Below are 21,289 nucleotides of genomic sequence, written 5' to 3' on the forward strand. Positions count from 1 at the left end.
GACACCATATTTGAAAATCTTACATAATAAAATAAAGTTCATAAGCTTGGTCTGATAGTGACCTGAACATAGCATAGTGAAAATGGTTGTTTAAATTTTCATGATATGAGGTAACTGCTTTGCTTTCCAAGGCAATCCATGACTTGACATTGAAGACACTTTTTCAGCAATGATAGATAGTGACAAAGCATCTTCACCTGGTTTGTCATTTTGTTTTGTTCCAGTACAGAAGGAATAATGTCATTATCAGATGGTGACTCACGAATTTCAGTTTTAATGTCTACACCCACATCATCCAAAAGTGACATCTCAGGTAACTCCAAGTGTTGAGGTATGCTTACCCAAAGACAACCAACTTCTTCATTGGAGATCTCATCTGGAGTTTTACTGGAATTATTGTTTTTGTCAATGGCATTGACTTCTTCCACATTGAGACTAGCAGTATTTTGCAGAGGGGCAAATGATACTTTAAAGTAATAGTTGCAATGGTTGACCTTATAACTTTATGGCATGATGAATGTATTGATTGTGCCTTTGATGTTAGGAGATTTTCTCCAAAATTGAGACACATCAGCATCTCCTGTACAACCTGTGTTTGGTAGACATTCATTACATTTCTGATCATGTCTTGACCTATCAGCTATAGTTTTGGTATTGTATTTGGCAGAAGAAATGAGTTTTTATTGAATTTATCTTCTCTACAGCTGGGTGAGACAGGAAATTGTCAATGAACATGATAACTTTTGACATTGGGAATTTATCTTCCCCAAACACTGAATAAGTCACTATCCATCCATGCTTTTCTGTTTGCTTGATAAATGATGGATAAAAATTTACATTCTTGAAACAGTATGGCTTCTTTGATTTCCCTGTGATAACTGGTGTCAGCTTTTCTGATCCATCAATATTTGCACATAACATCAAAGGGATTCTTCCTTTGCTCTTCCTTCTTCCCAAAAAGAATTCATTTCTGAATGTTAAAGTCTTATCAGGAATTGAAAATAAAAAGAAAACAATTTTGTCAGTGTTAAAAACATCTCTTGGGAAACAGCCTTCAGTTAACTAACATGTCATTGCTAACAGCAGCAGCCCTTCCACACACTGGTTTGAAGGTGATTCCACTTTGAGACTTCAATCTTTAGAGCAAACCACTGCTAGCTTTTAAATCAGAATGATTCAGTTTTTGTCCCAGTTCTTGGGTGTTTCCTTGGAGAATGGTCCCACTGATTGGAATACTCAAACATGCATTAATAAACCATTTTAACAATGTTTGCTCAATATCATCCAATCTTTGCAGTCAGAATTAATATCGTTTTCAAAACATCAGACTCATTCTTCAAAATTGTAGATAGTGTGCTGGACTTCACATTAATTTTTTTTACAGATATCATCATAATAAATACCAGACCTGATAGCTTTAATCTTTTGGACTTCCCAGTCCAATGATAGAACACGCCACTTAGGAGGTACGAGTTGTTGACATCTTGAAAATGATGCACGAAGTGCTGTTTCATTGACAAAACTGTTTTAACTTATCTAAAATTGCAGCACAAGTATTCTGCAGTCTATTAAAAAATTTGTGGGAGTAATTTAGCAGTGACTAATCATGCTAAACCTGAAAAACATTCACTATTAAAACAATGGCTTCTTGATGAAGAGTTTCCCTTTGGCTCGTTGCATTAACAGTTTTAATGTTTATGTCTCATTCCATCTCATGCCCACATGAAGTAATTAATCTATATAATCAGTCCTTTTAAGGTTTTCCAACTTGGTTTGTAAAATAAAATTTCCACTGTAAATTGTGTTTTGTAGTAAGCAACATTGTTTTAAAAGATTATTTTTTACAATGATGTCAATGATGTTTCAAAGGGACTTTGTAGAATCATTCATTTTAAGTTGGTTTTCATTGTAGCCAAGTTTGACTGTGAACTGTATCTAGCAATTTCATCTAATACTTTTATCTTTTCACTAGTTTAGCACATAAAATAAAGTTTTAAATCACATGAATTGTATTGATTGTAAGTGTTAACCTGAAGATAACCTAAGAAGGTTGAAACATTGTTCTCTATTTAATAAAAGTTTTAATACCCATACCAGCCATCTTGATAAACATTTCACTTCAAGTGGATTTCTTATCCATATACTCAAATAAAAAATGTTTTACAATTAACAGTTTCAGTGCTTTAAAGAAGACATGTTTCACTTTTGCAATAAAATTTTAAAGGAGATGCATTATTAGTTTTACAGCAAGTTTAAAGCTAGAAAAGATTAGAAATGCCTATGACAATTTATGAATCTTAAAAATTGTATCATTACCTATTCAACTGGTTGTCTGTACACTTTAATACATTAAAAATGCACAAAATTGCAAGCATGTGGAAAATATTTTAACTATATGATGAACAATAAATATTCCCCTATGTAAACTAAAAAGTTTGTTTCTATGTAGATAAGCACAAAGCTACAGCTTTTAGCATTCAAATTCTTAAGACTTTGCTGAGTTAACGAGGTCAAATGACATGAGAAAAACTGTTTCAAAAGTCACTCTATTAGCTTTCTCATTTCTCACTATTTACCTGCAATGCAGAACTGAAAAAGAAATTCCTTTTTAAACAAAGCTTTATTTCTATGTAAGCATTATATATTTCTTACTAATACAAATACATTATAATGATGTTGAAATTCATTTTAATTTAAAAATATAAATTATTTCTGTATCATTGCTTATCTCAGAGAAATTTAAAATGTAAATGAATTTTTATATTATTGTTTATCTCACATAAATTATAATTGTTTTCTGGAATTTGTTTCCAGAAAAAATGAAGTTGTTGAAACATTAATAATCATAAATTTGTTAATGTAATACAACATTTAAAAATACACTTGCCTGAAAAGGAAACGGTTTATCATTAGTAACTCGGCCATAGTGATGGAGTCTTGCCTGAAGTAGTACTACTACAATTATAGGAGGAAATGGTTTAGGCCATGCTTTCCATTGACTTGAAACTTCATCTAAACTTACAACTGGTTGAATGGGTATTTTTCTGTCAATATCTTGAAGATGAGGATCTAAGTGTTACAATAAGAAAAATTATAATTTAAGTTAAGCAAATAAACTTATATTTAATATACCAGTCTATCCCACTCTTGATGTTTTTACTTGTTGAAGTGCATTTTTGAATCCTCACATACATCTTTATATTTTAGTTTTAAGAAGTATTTATGAGGAAAATATTGAGTGCACTTGAAACAAAGTGTCACAATGTTAAATGTTAACATCTTCTAATAAAGTATCAACTTATACCAAAATGCAATTACATCAACAAAATCACAGTTCAGCTTTCCTTTTATTAATCAGAAAACATGGTCACATGTTGCTTAAACAATCAAAACACTCAAAATTGGTTAAAGCTCTAGGTAAAAGTTCATTGTCTGGTTCTGCCAAGGTAAGATTTATGTTTATGTGTTTTGTAAATATGGTTCAGGGTAGAATGAGATATCTTAAGCACAAAAACTCTGTAATACTGCTCTTATCTTCTAGTAAGTAGAAAAGACAGCATATGATTTATTACAACAGTCATTTGAAAATTTGAGTCTCTATGTGATGAAGAGTGGGATGAGACCTGGAGAACAGAAACATGTTTCTCAAAGAGAAAGATATTAAACTGTATTATACTATTGTATTTTCTCTCATTTTACTTATTCCTTAAATTACAACAAATGAGCTAAAGTTAAACGATTACAAAAATAATACAGTTAACATTTCAAACTGCAAACACAAAAACCCACAACCAAACTTACTGTAGCACAGATAGTAAAGACAATTTCACAGAAACATTATTATGTAAAGATAATGTATGAAACTCTGAATATATGCTTGGTTTTGGTCTCCACTGGTGATCTAAAAACCTTTTTTTTTCAGGTTGTCAGAAAAGTTTAGAATATGTCACACAACATTATATACAAAATAACACATGAAATGGTTAAAAACATATTTTTGAAAATATTGGTGGGTTTTATTCAACTTGCTTTCTAATCTAAAATATTTCATGCATTTACAATATGAATAATGCAATTAGAGATTTTGGGATAAAGTAGAAAGAGCAATGCCTCTTTTAGAATTCTTTTCCTTTGCAATTTGCTTGAACTGCAAAAATGTGACATTTTGTGCAAGTGTAGAGAGAAAATAGGAAGATGCAAAATATCAAACCACATCTCACACACTACACACATTACCTAGTTACCAGTTTCTTCCTTTGCCCATCTAAACAATCTGATTTTTTTCTCATTTGCTCCCATCTTTTATACCCCACTTAAATGCCCTTAAAAGTATTTTTTTCATGACTTTCCACTTACATCAATGCATACTCTATCCTGGTACTGAATATATGAACCTCATTCACATAATATTATTGCTTTTTCTAGACAACATTTTCACTAATAAGTTTCTATATGTAAATATTGCATTCTTTCTAGCTGATTTTCATAAAATAATTAAGTAAATGAATTATTTGACAATCCAACATAGCCCAAATTATTATTTCTGACATGGAGGCAAATCAGGCCTCTCCCTTTCCACCTCCAATACCCAGAACCACTCTGCAATCATGATGAGGGGCAGTCTCACTTTAGGCTGTTAGTGAGCCTGTTATAGCAGCTATATATTTGGTTTGGTGGTGTTTCTCTTAGAGACTCTTAGGATGCAATTGAGAGAAATCTCTGAAGATAATTTAGATACACTTTTCCTAAGACTTCTTGTCTATTGGCTTCTCGAGAGACCACTGTGAGATAAGCTGCCTCAGGCTCTTTTTTTTCTTCAGTTGGTCCATTGAGTATGAAATACCTTGGGTCTTTTTCCAGTTGATGTTGATTCTGCATCTTAAGTGATGGCTGAAAGTTATAAGTGAATACTTAAGTTTTCCTTCTATCCACTGACACTATGGTTCATGCAGAGAAATTTACTGCTCAGTTACTTGAATGTACAGTTATGCCTTATCCAGCACAGTTGTTAGAACTACTTGATTTAGCTTACCACCACCAGTTGGAATCATAATCTGATGCTCAAAGAATATATCTGCTATTACAAATTAAGGGTTCTAGAAGGGACTTTAAAATTAAACTAAATAGACCAATTCTCCTCAGAGGGACAGTTGTAATTCATTGGACTAACAACTCAGAAGTCCAATGTGTTTTCCTAAAATTAAACTTTGTTGGAAGAATCTCTAGATGAAGTCCATTGATGATGAGTTGGACCCATTTTTAGCATGCATTTGATTTGATTGTTGGTTTCTAAGTTTACCCCTGCTGTCACTAACATCTCTACTTTCATCAGCTCCTAAAGGGGGTAGGGATCATAGTCCACCCCTATTCGAGAGTCCCAACCCCTTTTTACTAGGAATGTGGATGTCCAATTTTGATGCAGTTGGCTCCTACTTGCACACTACCATAATAGTAATATCCCATAACTATCAGTGTATTTTGTACAAAATGATCAGGTACTGCAATTCAGTATTTTTACTTTCAGACTAGCTTCAACAATGCATGAGTTCTGCTGAATCATATGAGCATTTACTCATTACCTCCATTCCTTAGCCCTACGCACACACCACTTCACTGGATACTGCTGATACCATCTCATCAATTGTCCAAAAGTCACACATGAATTATACTTGCTCCAAATCAATATGTCATCAGTCTGGGTACATTTTGTACTACATGTCATTTGAACCCAGCCAATTCCAATCTGGCTTCACAATATGGATGATTTTTTCTCTTTTGGGAATGTGGATATCACTCAATTCCCTGTTGACTTTGGGACAAATGCACAAAAGATCCTTTCAGTGGTCTTTATGCAAACAAGGATAATAAACATTGATTTGCTGGATTCCCCATTTTTCTTATTCAGAGTCTTTGATATTGAAGGGTTTTTATACTGGGACAATACTAGGATACAAGTTCCTCTGCTGCCACCTTCTCTAGAAATCCATCTCTTCATAAATGCCTTATTTAAAGGATTGGATGCATATCATAACAGTCAGGAATTCCAGAGTCTATGCATGGACTTTCTTGCTCTTTGAAAGATGATGGCTCATGGTCTGACTTATTACGAGTAATATCACCAAGCTTCACTCTGACAATTCCACAGTGGTGTCTTGCATTTACCATCAAGGGGGCACTTGGTACATGGATCCTTGTTTTTGAACCTTGGATCTCTTTTCATGAGACCATTTCTTTGATCTTTTACTAGTTTGTCACACACATTCCACAGGTGATTTCAGGTAATAGGTCAAATGTCTCAACCCAAACAAATTCTCCCAAGAGAACAGATGCTGCATCTTATGTTTCTCTGTTGGATTGATTTTCATTTTGAAACAATGGTGACTGGTGGGTTGACCACTCTTGGGAACACTCAACTACTGGTAATTTGGTCTCCAGTACCACAGCCCTCAAGCTTTTGTAATGGTTGCATTCTGTCAGGGTGGGACAGAATTACAACTCCAGGTCTTCTCTCCAATTTGTATGTTATCCAAGGTACTAACTGATTTGTTTCAACGCATGGTTAGGTCTTATTAATAACACCAGATTGGCAGCTACACTGGTTTCTCCTTCAAGAATGACCATCTCTTCCAATTCCTCTTTGGTCATTATGTGGAGGTAGCCATGTTCTGATATAGCACACCCAGATATCCAGCAGCTCAATCTTCAAACATAGGGGTTATGCAGTCCTTCATATAGCATCAGGGTTTAATTTCTATGATTGCTATGAGTTACATTATGTAATTTGTAAATAGTACTAAAAATGTAGTTCTTAAATAATTTTTTCCAATGAAGGGTACCACTTTTAACAAATAAAATCATTAGAGTTTGTATCAGCACAATCCAAACATGTTTCCCATACAGTACTTTCCTCAAAAAATCCTTTTTTATAAAAATGTTAACTTGATAAAAAATCACAGATGACAGAAAATGTCATAAGTAGTGTCAGAAATGGAATTATTTTGGTGAAACTACGATGAGAGCTTTGACTAAATTTCAACTTGGAAGTGACTACAATCCAGGCATAAAATAAAACTAAAATACTCTGACAAAAACACTTAAAAGGACACAAAGAATGAAACAGAAATTTATGAAAATGAGACAGAAAATCAGTGGAAAGAGGTAGAAAAATATAAGAAAATCAACAAGAAATTTATAGAAAAATGAAAGATGATCAAATGGTAAGAGACAGATATTTAAGAGAGGAGTTACAAAAAAAAAACAATATTTTGGTAAAACTGAAAACAAAAATCTTTCAAGATTGATGAATCTATTGAAAATACAGTCCCTCATGTTTTACAGATGCTATTACAATGATGCTCAAAATCACATATTTTGATCAAGTTTGTCGTGATGTCTGCTTGTCCTTTAGTTCTTACCAAGAAATAAATACTTATGAACTCAAAGGTCTTTTATATATCATAGCATTAAGCATGTTTTTTGCATACATATACAAAATTACAGATATCTGTGTGACCTTGTTGACTGTTATGACTGATACTTTAAACTGAATTGGCTTAGACTAGTGATGTTATCCAGGCAGTAATATGTTTTCAAGCCATACTGTTGTATGCACAAATCAAATATTTACAACTAACTAACCAAGTCAATATTTCAATGTTTAAATTATAAAATGTAATATTAATTACTAAGAAATTCAGACCATCAAGAAGAGTTTCAACAAATTTTATCATAATGTGATGAACTACTTTCTGCATGAGAGAAGACAAAAAAGGTTGCTATATTTAATGGATATTGTCATAGTTCAGTAGCATGCGACAAACATGTCTATTTCACTGCCAGAAACACATTACAATTCAGTTAATACAAATGAAATTTTATTACCCAATTCTGTAAACAAAGAATCAAGATATGGCAGTCTGCTAACAGCTGCAAAATAAGAGTACAAAAGTAAATCAATGACAGAAATAAAAATCTGGAAAAAGAATTAATGAATGCAGAGATTAAACTAGACATTTTTTTCTCCATTTCCCTAAACATTCCAACCTAAAACAAATTATGAAAAGTACAGAGTAGGAAAACCTAAATGGGCTACACTTATTAACACTATGGCTGTAGACCTTACTGTAGAAGCCAAAACATTTTCTTTCTTTCAAGAGACAGTTGCAGTCCATGAAAGTTTTCAAGTCTACTATGTCTGTTTTGCCTAAAGTTCCACTAAAATAACATATCAAGAGACTTTATAGGCCAGTCATTTTGAACATTTTAACAGATACAGTCACAACTTCAACTCACTTGCATGTCTTAACCATCTTACTTTCTTCATCAGAAGCAGAAACCTATATGTTCAATTTAAATCTTTGCAAATTATGTTCCAGCCTCCATTCCATCTCCTAATATTAACAAGATACATCAAGATACACAAGTAAAACTGCTCATCAAGACCATTCAGATTTAGATAAAAGCATTAATATCCTGATTAAAATTATGGAAAAGGGTTTGGTTTGCTTTAAATTTAGCACAAAGCTAAATGAAGGACATTTGCACTAGTTATCTCTAATTTAGCAGTGTGAGACTAAAGGGAAAGAAGTTAGTCATCACCATCCACTGCCAACTCTCAGACTACTCTTTTATCAGTAGGATTGACCATTACATTCTAATGTCCTGATGAATGAAATGGTGAGCATATTCAGTTTAATGGGGGTTAAAACACATGACCCTTAACCTGCAAGTAGACTGCCCTAACCATCTAGCCATGCTGGGTCTGAAAAGGGGTATGAAGGAATGAGGAATCTTCAGCTAAACTTGAGAAATAAAAATTCAAAAGACTTACTTAACTGTCTTATCCAGATGTTTCATGCAAAGTGATATAAATTCATTGACATTTATGGATATCATAACAGATGAAAATATGAGAATTAGGCTGCAGCAAAGCAGGTTCCTTCCTTAAAGGAAGCTCTACAGTCTGTGATGGATGTTGTTGTTTGGCATTTAATGACTCAAAGCAACTAGGCTATCTAAGTCAAACCACCAGTAAAATATTGAAAATAAAAGTCATTATTAAAAAAATGTAACAAGAAACATGTTAAACAAAACAAAAGGCCAACAGCCCTTAAAAATTTTAAAGCACAACTGAGGTGGACGGTGTTACCATTGCCAATGACACTGTCCAATATGAGGGGTGAACCTATGGTAAAAACACGTCTAAAATGGTGTCATTGCTCATGATCGCAATGACAGCAAAAGGTGGGCTATTGTGACTTGATTGTCACACAGACCATACATTGGTGCATCATTCTCAGATAAAAGAAAACAAGTTAAAAAATCTGTGACCAATGCATAGCTAAGTTAGGACAACTTCCTCCTTCCAATCCTTATAGAACCAAGACAACCAAAGTGCAACAGAAGATTTGATCTGGAAAAGCTTATCATGTTTCTGACTACAAGTTGACTACCAGCTGATGCAGAGCTAAACCTTGAATACAGGACTGTAGTCCATATATATAACAGGAATGGCCATGATAGTATTAGAGCAGACAGGTCTAGCTGCAGTGTCAGCGAGCTTGTTCACACAAATACCAACGTGGCCTGGTATCTAGAAGAACTGGAAAAAATGAATGAGAAAGAGAAATAGGCCAGTCAGTTTTGAATATCAATGAAACAGGGTGAGAACTAACATGAAGCAATTCCAGGTCCAGTAGAGAGCTAAGCGAGTCAATATAAATGTTATAATTTGTGTGCTGCATAGCTTCTACATGATCTAGGGCAAAATAAATGGCACAGAATTTGACAATGAACACAGAAACTGTGAAGATGATAACACTATGTAACACAAATTTTGTTCGTGGATAGTATGTGTTATTTCTTCATTGCTTATGTTGTAAAAGTACAAAAAATGGCCATTATTCCCTTGAAACTTTGCTTTTGTGACCTGAATAATGAAATTTAGAAATCAACCTATTTTCTATGTAAAAACAGGCAAATTTGGACATTTTCATTTACATAAGGTCTGAATAGAACGTACAAATCAAGATTTACATGCATTTATACTAAAGTTATACAAAAATGTTTGAAAGTTAGTAGTTTCTCGAGATTTGCAACTGTAATATAAATCACTTTCACTTATTAGCCCCCAAATATAGTCTCCCATCATGTTTTCGTTATATGCTCCCAGGACACAAAAACAAAGTCTGAAAATAAAATTAGGTCTTTTCCATTTACTTTTGGCATAAGCAATTGGGAAATAACACTCTCTGCCCAAGAACAAGTAAAAAATTTGTTACATAGTGTAATAAGCCATGGTGGGATGGAGTGACCAGTGGAGACAGCAACATCATCCAAGGTCAAACCCAATTCAGCAAGTTGTGCCTGGATACAAAGGCCAAAAGGAACAATGACAGACCATCTATTCTGAAAAAGCATGGCCCACTGCGGAAGGAAAACACAACCATACATGGAATGCTGTGGTAAGGATTGCACCAGTGATGAGGATACCTTGGAAAACATGTCAAAGTTTTATATACTTATATATACTTTGTTTTGAAATTATGTCATTTACAGACTTCAAAAGGACAAGCATCCTAAGCCAAAGCCATCCACCAGATTCATCTTTGGAAGTACATTGTGAAAAAGAACAGCCAAAGGAGTGGATCCAGAGAAATTGCCTGTGCAAGAGTTCTTCTCAAAATACTTCTACAGACAGAACAGTTAGTGAAGATAACAGTCACAAGATCATTCCCTCTGTATACTAACACTCTTGGAAGAGAAAACCACCAAAAACGTTTTCAGAATGGACAGTTCAGTATCATAGTTTATTTTTGTATTTGTTCCAATTTACTTGTTTACTAGAGAGAGCTGCTAATGATGATAATATAGTTTTCAAAAGACTGCAAAATATCAAAATATTTCAATAATCAATTAATGAAAATTATAAGTAAATCAACAGTCATGAAAATAACCAACTACTTGAAATTAGGGTTTCTGATCATTTTATGCTTTTTAATGTTAAAAAAAATTAAAGTAATCAAAATATTGACATTATGTTTGCTTACTGTTAAGTTCAAAACTATATAATGAGGGGCAGGGATTCCTCTTGATTTGAGGATTTTGTGAAATCAGTAAATTAAAAAATCCAGAGTTCTAGCATGTAAAGTATAATGATTTCCAAAGCCATGAACAGTGACTTACCTTTGGAATGTAAGAGGTAATGACATCAACATTTTGATGAGTGATACACATGGGATGAATAAAAATGATTAATTTTATACATTAACCTGGGTCTATTACCTTCTTCAGATTCAGTAATTCAGAGATTTAACATTAACATGTAATACGCATCCTCATCAAATCTTCTTTTGTTGTTCAAATTCAACTGTTTGAAAATTAATTCATTTTTACCTGTATATACCAAAAAAATACTAAAAATGGATGAAAAAACAGATATCTGCCTAACCTTTTATATCCCATGCAGGTCCATATGGAATATTCTGGATCCATGGATTGAGATAATACAGCCTTCCAGTTTCCAATGGATAAGGTCCAATCTCACGTTTAGACGCAGATGATTTTAAGAAAGGCAAATATGCTATTAAGTATAAAATAAAATACTTGGTACTGATCATTCTGGGCAGTTGTAAAAAAAAAGAATAAGTTATAATAGGAATTACTACTTTTGGAAATAAAACAATTTGGTATGATTAACATTTATACATTTTTCATCTGATATTTTTTAGGACTCAGTCTGGAAGTACTATACCTAAGATAATATTACCGTTATTCCTCATAAAAACATGTATGAAAGTTACTACTAAACACAAAAAAATAAATAAAGCAATCATTAAAAATTAATCATCTGGTTAAAAACTTGTAATTATAAAATCTACATCAATAAAGATATAGATACAAATATACTGACACTGTATATTTGGAATTTACTAAAAATTTTATAACTCAAGTATTATGTATAAAATACTTTCATGTTCATAGTCAACAACTACAGCACAAGTTTTGTGAGTGCCATCTGACTTACTGAATGTTACATCAAATATCTATAACTTAAGAAATACACATATAAAGTATAAGAAAACATTTGCATGACTTCACAATAATATCATTCACACAATTAACTTGTAACTTTAACATAACATATACATATAGTTAGCTAAAACATAACCATTTTATTCAAGATATAATCAAAATAAGGAAAATATTACTTCAAAACTCTATGACTACCTTAAATCATCATTTTGTCATTCTTCTTTCACACCCAGATAGGTATAGTCTACTGCAAAAGTAAAAAACTAAGACACTGAACTAAAACTATTATATAAAACAAACTTGTATTATTTTTCCACGTGTAACAGTCTTTAGAGTTAAAATTTATTAAATAAGTTATTTCTTTAATTTTACACATAAAACAAATTGTTTCAAGAAGACAAATTTTGATTTTGGCTTGATTTAGCAACACAACATCAAAAATCACTTTTGAGAATTACTTGAACTTTTTCCTAAGCATAATTTGGCACTTTGCCTTGCAGGAAAAGAAAGTATGACAGTTTTGAATAAAATAAAACTTGTTTTTGAAACTTGAATAGAAGTGTCATTTTATTGATTTTTAGTCAATTAACATTTCTTAACCTGGGTTTTGATGGTGTGATTTAAATGCTTGTAAAATCAGTTTCATGTAGTTCATTGAGGGTTCATGGATGTAGCTTAATATATTGTATCATTCATCCAGCCAAACAATCATGCTGAGCATTTTCAGTGCACCTAACACTGCTCTGAAAACAATTTTGTCAGTTTAATGCAAAGGAACACATTTACTGGGTAAATTTTACATAATGGAGAACCTTCAGCTCTGGCACTTTTTCTCTCTGGGCAACACATACAGTCATGTGAAAAAGTTAGGACACCCTATGAAAGCCTGTGTATATTTGTAACATTTTTCGATATATAGATATTTAATCTCAATTTTACCAATACTAAGAAATTATAGGAATATAACTAAACAAACCTGAAGGAAAGATTTTTCAAGATCTTCTGTAAATGTAATTCTACAAAATTGCATATTCTAACTGAGGAAAAACGTTAGGTCACCTTCACATTTATTCCCACTTAAAATGGCTCAACTCACACACAGGTGTATCACACTAGGTGCACATGATTAGAAGATTGTTACTCATCATTTTCAATGAGGCTTGCCCTATTTAAACATCAGACATTTCGTTTTGTGTGGTCCTGACTGTTGAAGTGAGAGTGAGCATCATGGTGAGAGCAAAAGAGCTGTCTGAGGCCTTCAGAAAGAAAATTGTAGCACCTTATGAGTCTTGTAAGGGATTTAAAACGATCCCAAAAGATTTTGAAATCAGCCATTCCACTGTCCGGAAAATAGTCAACAACTGGAGGGCTTTCAAAACAACTGCCAACATGCCCAGGTCTGGTCGTCCTAGCAAGTTCACCACAAGAGCAGACTGCAAGATGCTAAAAGAGGTCTCCAAACACCCTAACATGTCATCACGGGACCTACAGCAGGCTCTGGCTACTGTTGATGTGAAAGTGCATGCCTCTACAATCAGAATGAGACTGCACAAGTTTAACTTGCATGGGAAGTGTGCAAGGAGGAAACCTCTGCTCTCTAAGAGAAACATCAAGGCCAGACTGAAGTTTGCCAAAGACCAGGACTTCTGAAATAATTTTCTTTGGACAGATGAGTCATAAATTGAATTATTTGGACACCAGAACAGAGGACATGTTTGGCATAAACCAAATACAGCATTCCAGGAAAAGAACCTCATACCAACTGTGAAGCATGGAGGTGGAAGTGTCATGGTTTGGGGCTGCTTTGCTGCAGCAGGACCTGGACAGCTCACAATCATAGAATCCACCATGCATTTTACTGTGTATCGGAGGGTGATTGAGGAACATGCGAGTTCATCTGTAAGAAAATTAAAGCTGAAGTAGAACTGGACCATGCAACACAACAATGACCCACAACATACCAGTAAATCCACCAAGGACTGGCTGAAAACTAAGAAATGGAGAGTCCTGGCAACTCAGTAAAATGCATGAAGGAAGTGAAATATCTTTGAACCAGAGCCATTAATTCCCAAGTACATAAAGCTTGCCTTGATGTAGTAATAACAGCAGTTGTGACAGCTGCCATGGGAATTGCAAGTTCACAATGAGTACAATGGATTGACAAAGGAACTGAAGCTTCAAAAGCAAGTTTAAAAACAGCAACAGTTAAAAAAAAAGGTTTGTAAAACATGGAAAAATAAATGTGTCTAAAATAAAATTTGAAATCTGAGCAAGAAAAATTATAGAACTAGTATATGAGAAAACTCAAAAAATTAAGTAAGCAATAGGAAAGCACAAGTGAAAACACATTCTATCAATATGAATGCTAATCAATAAGTGATTACCGACTGCTCAAAAAGAAGGCACTAGTTGTGATAGGAATAGTGGGAACATTTGCAGAATTGAATATCTATCAGAAATACCTCTTCAGATTAGGAAAATGTTAATTAATGAGATACTTCATCTCTGCATACAGAATAGCTATAATCCCAAATTGAAATAGTAGAGGGATCAGTGCAAAATTATACCTAGATGAGTAGACTTCACAAAGAGCCCCAAGGAAGAACTCATGGAGTCTGACACTCCATGGCAGGGGCTTCATATGGGAATACCCATGGGAGACCACATTTTGTTTTAATCAGAATATAAGCTCAAGTGTTACAGAAGTTGGCAAAATGAGGAATGATTAGCCAAGAACTTACACACAAATGGCCAGGTACACATCAGGTGTGGTGTGGTTAGTGCATTATGAGACAGTACAGGGTGTGCTCGCTTCAATTCAACTGGAAGGACTCAGGCTGCAAGAAGGTGTGCTTGCTAGCTTTATTGAGAAGTGACCTGCACTAAAATGACAGTCACCAACAACTTACTTCTCACCATATTACAGTGAGCCCAATCATTGAGGAACTCTCAAAGTTGTACAATCATAGCAGATAAGAAATTGTAAGTGACAAAGTCTCTCATGCTCCTCTTGAAGAAGCAGAGTGAGAATTTGTGTTAAGGATACCCAAAGAAGTGTTCAGATCCCTTTTGGATATCTGCCAGAAAAGGTTTTTACTGGAAAGTGTGCAACCTAACTGAAAAGGACGAAAAAAATAAAGTCAGTCACTTCCCTGGTGCTAGTTAATTTAGTAATTTTAAAATTACAAGAGTTATCTTTAGTGATCTTGTAGAACAACCAATCTTGACAGAAGGCACTGGTACATTAGCTGCATAGCAAGATCCTCTAAGAAGGGAAAAAGAAAATAAGGGTAGAAGAAAAATTATGTACCCTTCACAAAGACAATATGTAAATTCAAGAATAGCAATTGAAGAAAGACAAAATCCTGCAGAAGATAAAATGGTCAGATGAAAAATAACATGAGATGAATGTGTGCAGTTCCATCAAATACCAGCCAAAAACTCTTGTCCAATGCCTAATGAAAATAAGACACAAAAGAATAAACTAGCTGACAAAGCCAATTTAATGAAATGTGAAAGAATGATCATTTTCCCAAACAGCCAAATCTAGATGATAGTGTGCAGAAAGCATCAATGGGATATATACTGAAATGATAGTAACCACAGGTGCAAATGCAGAAGGAAATGTCTTGAGACAAAGATGGAATAATAAGCATTATGATAGTATGAGACATGTATATAAAAAAAAACATTAAATTCCCAGTCTAGCAAATGTAGGTCAAGGAAGAATCAGGACAAAGTGGAGAAGAAAAGGGAAAAGAAAGATGGCAGTGAACAAAAATGTAAAATACAGTTGATGAAGCCATCTAATCACCAGAAATGACAGAAATTAACAATCTATGGTCAAACAACCAAGTATAAAAAGCCTAAAGATGAGCTAAAGTAAGATGTCCTGGAGAAAATGATTGGCTAATAGACCAATGTAGAAAAGCCAGCCACTTCTGATAAGACAAAGTTGAACAATGACAAGAATGGGATAAGAAAAAAAAAGTAAACAGTGAACTGGACATATCCTATGTGTGTGGATGAAAGTACATGATCCATGGGTGAAGGAAGGGCATGTGTGACTGAAGCAAGAGCAGAGCAGAGGAAGAGTAGGCCTAAACACCAAGTGAAAAAGCAGAAGAAAGCAGGATTGTAAGAGTCAGAGATGCCACCAACAGAACCCAACATGAAGTGTCTTATATCAAAGCAAGGACCCAAGGGAAAAGATGAAAAGGAGAACAAATACACAGAAAAAGATAAGTTCAGTACTGTCTGAAAAGAGAGTGTGTCACAGCCAAAGAATGGGGAACAGATGACTAGAAGAGATGAAAGTTTGGTTTTGAAAAAACTTGTAAAGGCAATGATAAGAGTGAACTGAACATAAAACCAGAGAGTGAAGAGACCACTCCTTGAATAAAACCCTGTTCAGTAAAAAGAGGCAATCTGCCACCTGATTCAGAACTTCCAGCTGACAATACCCAAGATGTTTCCAAAGGAAATGAGCTTGAAAGTGAAGCTCTGTAACAAATACCTTCCTCATGGTTAACACAAAAATGATTATGGAATTGTCAGAATGGATTATGACAAACAGAGATACAAAAACAGGAAGAAATTGGAGTTCATCCAATGGTGGTAAATTTGAGTGTGCTAATGTGAAGTAAAAACACTACTCTGGAGCTAATACGCCTAAAGTCATGTGAGAAATCTAGTTACAATGGGGAGGCAAGGAGATGGTCATCATGATCTTAACACACTGAAGAGAATTTCTTAATATTAAGAAAAAGGTAGCACCCAATTAAAGATCTTGAGAACAATTTCACTGGTCCCACAACTTACACTAACAGAGGTACGTTTGTGTAGGAATTAGTGGTTAGAGGAAAGCCAGTCTCCCAAAGCAAAAGAATCTCATATGCAGGTTCTAAAAGAGAAGCAAATGTTTTGATAACATAATGTTATAATGTTCTTAAATCAAAAATGCATTTCCAATAATACTTACCTTCTCTCACATTTAGAGCTATTACATGACTGCCAGGTTTTCTTCCTTTGCCCATTCAAGTACAGAGCCAATTTTTTCTCACTTGCTCCAGTCTTTTGTACCCTACTTAACTGCCTTTGGCAATATTTGTCTCATGATACTATCCACCTATATCAATGTACCCTCTATCCTGGTACTGCATATAAGCACATCAATTCAGATAATGCTATCATTTTTTTGAGACTGACTCAATCCCAGTCTCTAACACTAGCTCTTAGTGGGTAAGAATGCATTTGGAGATATTATTGGAAATAAATTTTTGATTTAAGAAAATGATAACGTCCAAAACATATTTACTGTAATATTTGTTGGTCAGGAACCATTTATTATAACGTATGAATCTGATTGTTAATTGGTTCTGTTTTGTGTAATAACCTGTTTTTATTGACCTGTTTACATTGTTTGAGCAATATTTGTATAAACAGAAATGTTGGGTATGGACAGTAGAATGTAACCATTTATTTATTTACCTTTGTCAAGTAAAAACTGGCATCAGCTAAGTGTTAACAAATTATGATGTGAAACTGCCAATTTGTTCGACATGTGATGCTAGCATCTATGGCATAGGAGCAGTTTTTTCTCATGTAATATCAGACAGAATCAAATGATACATCACCCTAGCATTCCTCAAGTTTTAGTGAAAATAAAAATTCACAACTGCAGAAAGAAACTCTCTCGTTAAGATATGGATGTAAGAAGTTTCACAAATACCTAAATGGGCATCATTTTATTTTCATGATATAATAATAATCACACATTGACTGAGTTACTAGAAGTTAAGATTGAAATGCATCCAAAAGCTGCTACTCAATTACAGAGATGAGCACTGATCCTCTCATCTCACCAGTACAACACTGAGTATTGATGCTTCGTAAACCACAATTATGCTGAATTTCTTTTGCCACTTCCATGTGAAGAAGCTGTATCATAAAAGGTAATGAGTATTTATCATTTTCATGACACAGATAACCAATCTGTGTCATTCAAGGAACTTAAAAATGTTATAAATAAAGCTACCATACTATCAAAAGTGCTTAATTACACTTTGAATGATAAGCCACAACAAGCTCCTGAGTTATTGCTCATACTTCAATTGAAAGTTGGAATGATTGCAAAGCAAGCATATGTCCTGGGGGATTCTGAATTATAATTATTCAAACTGTGCACCTAGAATGATTGTTGTGGGGCTACATGGTGGACCATTTGGGTGTGTTGAATGAAGGTTTTAGCTAGATGTTACTGTGGGTTGCCTAGTCTGGATAAGGATACTGAGCACAGTTTTCATGTGTAGTGACTGTGTATTTGTATAGTCAATGCTAGCCACAGCTCCTGTGCACTGATGGTCTTGGCCCTGAAGGTTTGGCAACATCGACACATCAACTGCACAGAATCTGAGAAAAGGAGTTTCCTTGTATTAATGGATTCACACTCCAAGTGGCCCAAGTTGTTATTTATGTGCAAAACTATGTGGTTTATTTTCATCATACTGTTGCAATGTGTGTAAGGTACATTAAAATAGTGTTTGCTGGTGTAAAATTGGTTTGATAGAAGCACTCCTGCCTGGGCATCACTTATCACAGAGTAGGATCTTGTGAAAATAAAACAATAGACCCTGAAAGAGAGCAATGAAAATAATCACCTTTCTGTTTGATCTAGCTGAAGTGGTTATGATACCACTGGGGGGTAGGTAAAATCACTAATCCTGCAAATATTGCGAGACAGGAATATTGGGAGAGGTCTGCATACAAGACTGCATGTCCTCCAATGGGCAAATACAACTGGGCCACAAAGGACACAGAAATATGACAAACCTGATGAGGCATGACTAGCAGAAGATTCTTCACCTTCCAAATGAGCATATAATAAAAAAGTCACCATCTAGCACCTCAAAAAACGTTAGTTAAGGCAACAAAACTTCAGAAACATTGCCTGAACATGAAAAAAATCAAAATCTCATCAGTCACAGAACTGAAAAATAGTGATCAGATGAATTGGTGAAAATGATTAATCTCCTTCCCTGTCTGAGTGCCTTCAGTAAGAAGAACTGGTCTGATGTTTTCAGTAGAATGATAAAGCAGTCTGTGCACAAACAGTGCAAACCACTTCTGCCAACTATATCTGAACATTAACAGCAATGTAAAATAAATCTTGAGATAAAAATGATACATGAAATATGAGAATCAAGACATAAACAGGGGTAGATTAAGGGCATGTGATCTTAATATATTAGGTCAGTAACTGGAACAGTTGTTTGGGACAAAGGACCTCAAACAACATGAGGAATCCACAGCATACTGGGGACTCAAAGAATATTTTGTTGCTAGTATTGAATGGTAATTGATAAAGCTACTGTGTACATAACAAATATAAAATGTGTAAAACACTTGTGAAACAGACAAGTCTAAAACATGAGTTAGATTGGCACTTCTGATTGAAGTAGGTTCAACATCCTCTCAACACCCCATTTCTGTGTAATTGACAATGAGAAATGTTGGTTGCAGGATTAAGCAAAAAGAAAAACCAAGACAGATACATGGCCACATTTAAAATCAAACCATAATGCTGTATGGAAGACTGCATAACATGTCTGAAACTGGAGTTTCAAGATAACTGGGTAAGCCATATCAAATCATGGCTACTTCCACAGAGATAGCCTAAGAAGTGGACACTCCTGAAGGTACTTCAGAAGCACAAACCAATGTATAGCAACCAATAAATTTCTATCAACAGGTTTCCACAATGGGTTGGAACAAAACACACAATCTTGGAAAGAAGGCCTAAAACTGTAATTCTTCCAGTCCTGATAGAATGCATTTGTTCCCAAAGCCCAAAGGTGAGGTACTAGAAACCAAATTGTCAGTAGTAGTGTGTTCCAATGAGAGGACAAATAGTTGCAAAATGAGAGCCAAACCAACAAACCTTGTGATGCAACATCTATTCCGTTTGGGTTGACAAAAGCAATCTGCTGCTGTAGTCATCACCAATGAAACATGGCAAGCTAGTAGTATGATAGAGGTGATTCTAAAAGAGGTTCAAAATTTGAAAACAAGAAGTCTTGGACCAAGTGCCTCCCTGATGAGAAATACAAAACACCACCAAATAATTAAATCCTAAAATTTTTTTTCATATTAAGCCCAGAACATGAGGCACTGCTTGTTGAAAAACAAGAAGTACTAAATCAATGCATGGGGAAGCCACACTGTCCATACACAGACCCTGGAACTCTTGATTGTCAGAATGTGCATCCCATCCCTGAAGTGAGGATCTCATGAAGAGAGGGAACTCTATACAGGATGTTGGTACAGAAACACACATCTTAGTAGTATCTCAACATATATAGAAGAATGATCTCAACTAATGAAACTGAGGAAGCCAGAAAATCAATGTTCATGATCCCTTGGCTGCACAAAGACCATGAAAAGGATTACTTTTGCATTCATCCCAAAGACATGAGGGATTTGAATGAGGTCACATTCCCATAAGAGAAAAGAACATTCATGCAGTGTGAAAAAGAAAGGTGAGTAAGAGTCAAGTTTTGTGTTCCATAGCACAGCACAAGACCAAAGTTAGCTAAACCCAACTGAGAGACAAGACAAAAAATAAAATATCAGACTGATGACACATTGAAGTTGAACAAGAATAGATGAGCTCTGAGAACAAATCCTGCATTGGTGGTTTCTGAAAGCAGAATTCTGATGTGCTATTCTGACAATTGATGAAATGGTGCCAGCAATAACCAATTACTTATGAAATGGTATTTGCATAAAGATAAGGGAAGGAGGTGATGAGAAAAACCCATATGATTCAGGAGAATCCCATTCTAATTAAAAGGTGAAAACCTTGAACTGCAGCACCTGGAACTGATGTCATGCCACTTCATCCCAGATATCTGGGCAAATTAACGTAAGTATATAGAAGATGGACATCAAATAAGAGAGCATCCCACCAGCAATGGAACCAAGTATGAAGAGATAGAACAGAAGTAGTAGTACAGACCTATGTGGTGAAAGGAAAAGAACTAACGTATTCAGAAAACCCTTCAAAAGGACAATGAAGTGCTTAAGTCATAAGATGATGTTTACAAGAGGTAACACAAGAGAGTGGTAAGAAGCAGGTGACTGTAGAAAAATTTGACAATAGAGAATTAAGGGGTCTGTTCTCCAAGAAGATAAAAGATATTAAAAAGTCTGATAATCAAGGAATGGAAATGAAGAATGGCTTTAAACTAGGACAAAA

The 21,289-nt window shown here is 34.5% G+C and overlaps 1 protein-coding gene across 4 annotated transcripts in view; it reads right to left on the reverse strand.

Moving 5' to 3' along the window:
- The window catches only part of LOC143240048 (RPA-related protein RADX-like), a 104,841-nt gene that overhangs the window by 57,576 nt on the left and 25,976 nt on the right, over positions 1–21,289 (reverse strand). For all 4 annotated transcript variants that reach the window (XR_013021542.1, XR_013021541.1, XM_076481881.1 and 1 more), the window contains 2 exons: positions 11,450–11,581; positions 2,888–3,069 (listed from right to left, as the gene is read on the reverse strand). Coding sequence is in view for 2 of the 4 variants with exons in the window: in XM_076481881.1 (XP_076337996.1) it covers positions 2,888–3,069; positions 11,450–11,581 (314 nt within the window). In the remaining 2 variants the exon portion in view is untranslated. The remainder of the gene's footprint in view (positions 1–2,887; positions 3,070–11,449; positions 11,582–21,289) is intronic.

Source organism: Tachypleus tridentatus, chromosome 2, assembly GCF_004210375.1.
Source record: "Tachypleus tridentatus isolate NWPU-2018 chromosome 2, ASM421037v1, whole genome shotgun sequence".
NCBI classification, from domain to species: Eukaryota; Metazoa; Arthropoda; class Merostomata; order Xiphosura; family Limulidae; genus Tachypleus; species Tachypleus tridentatus.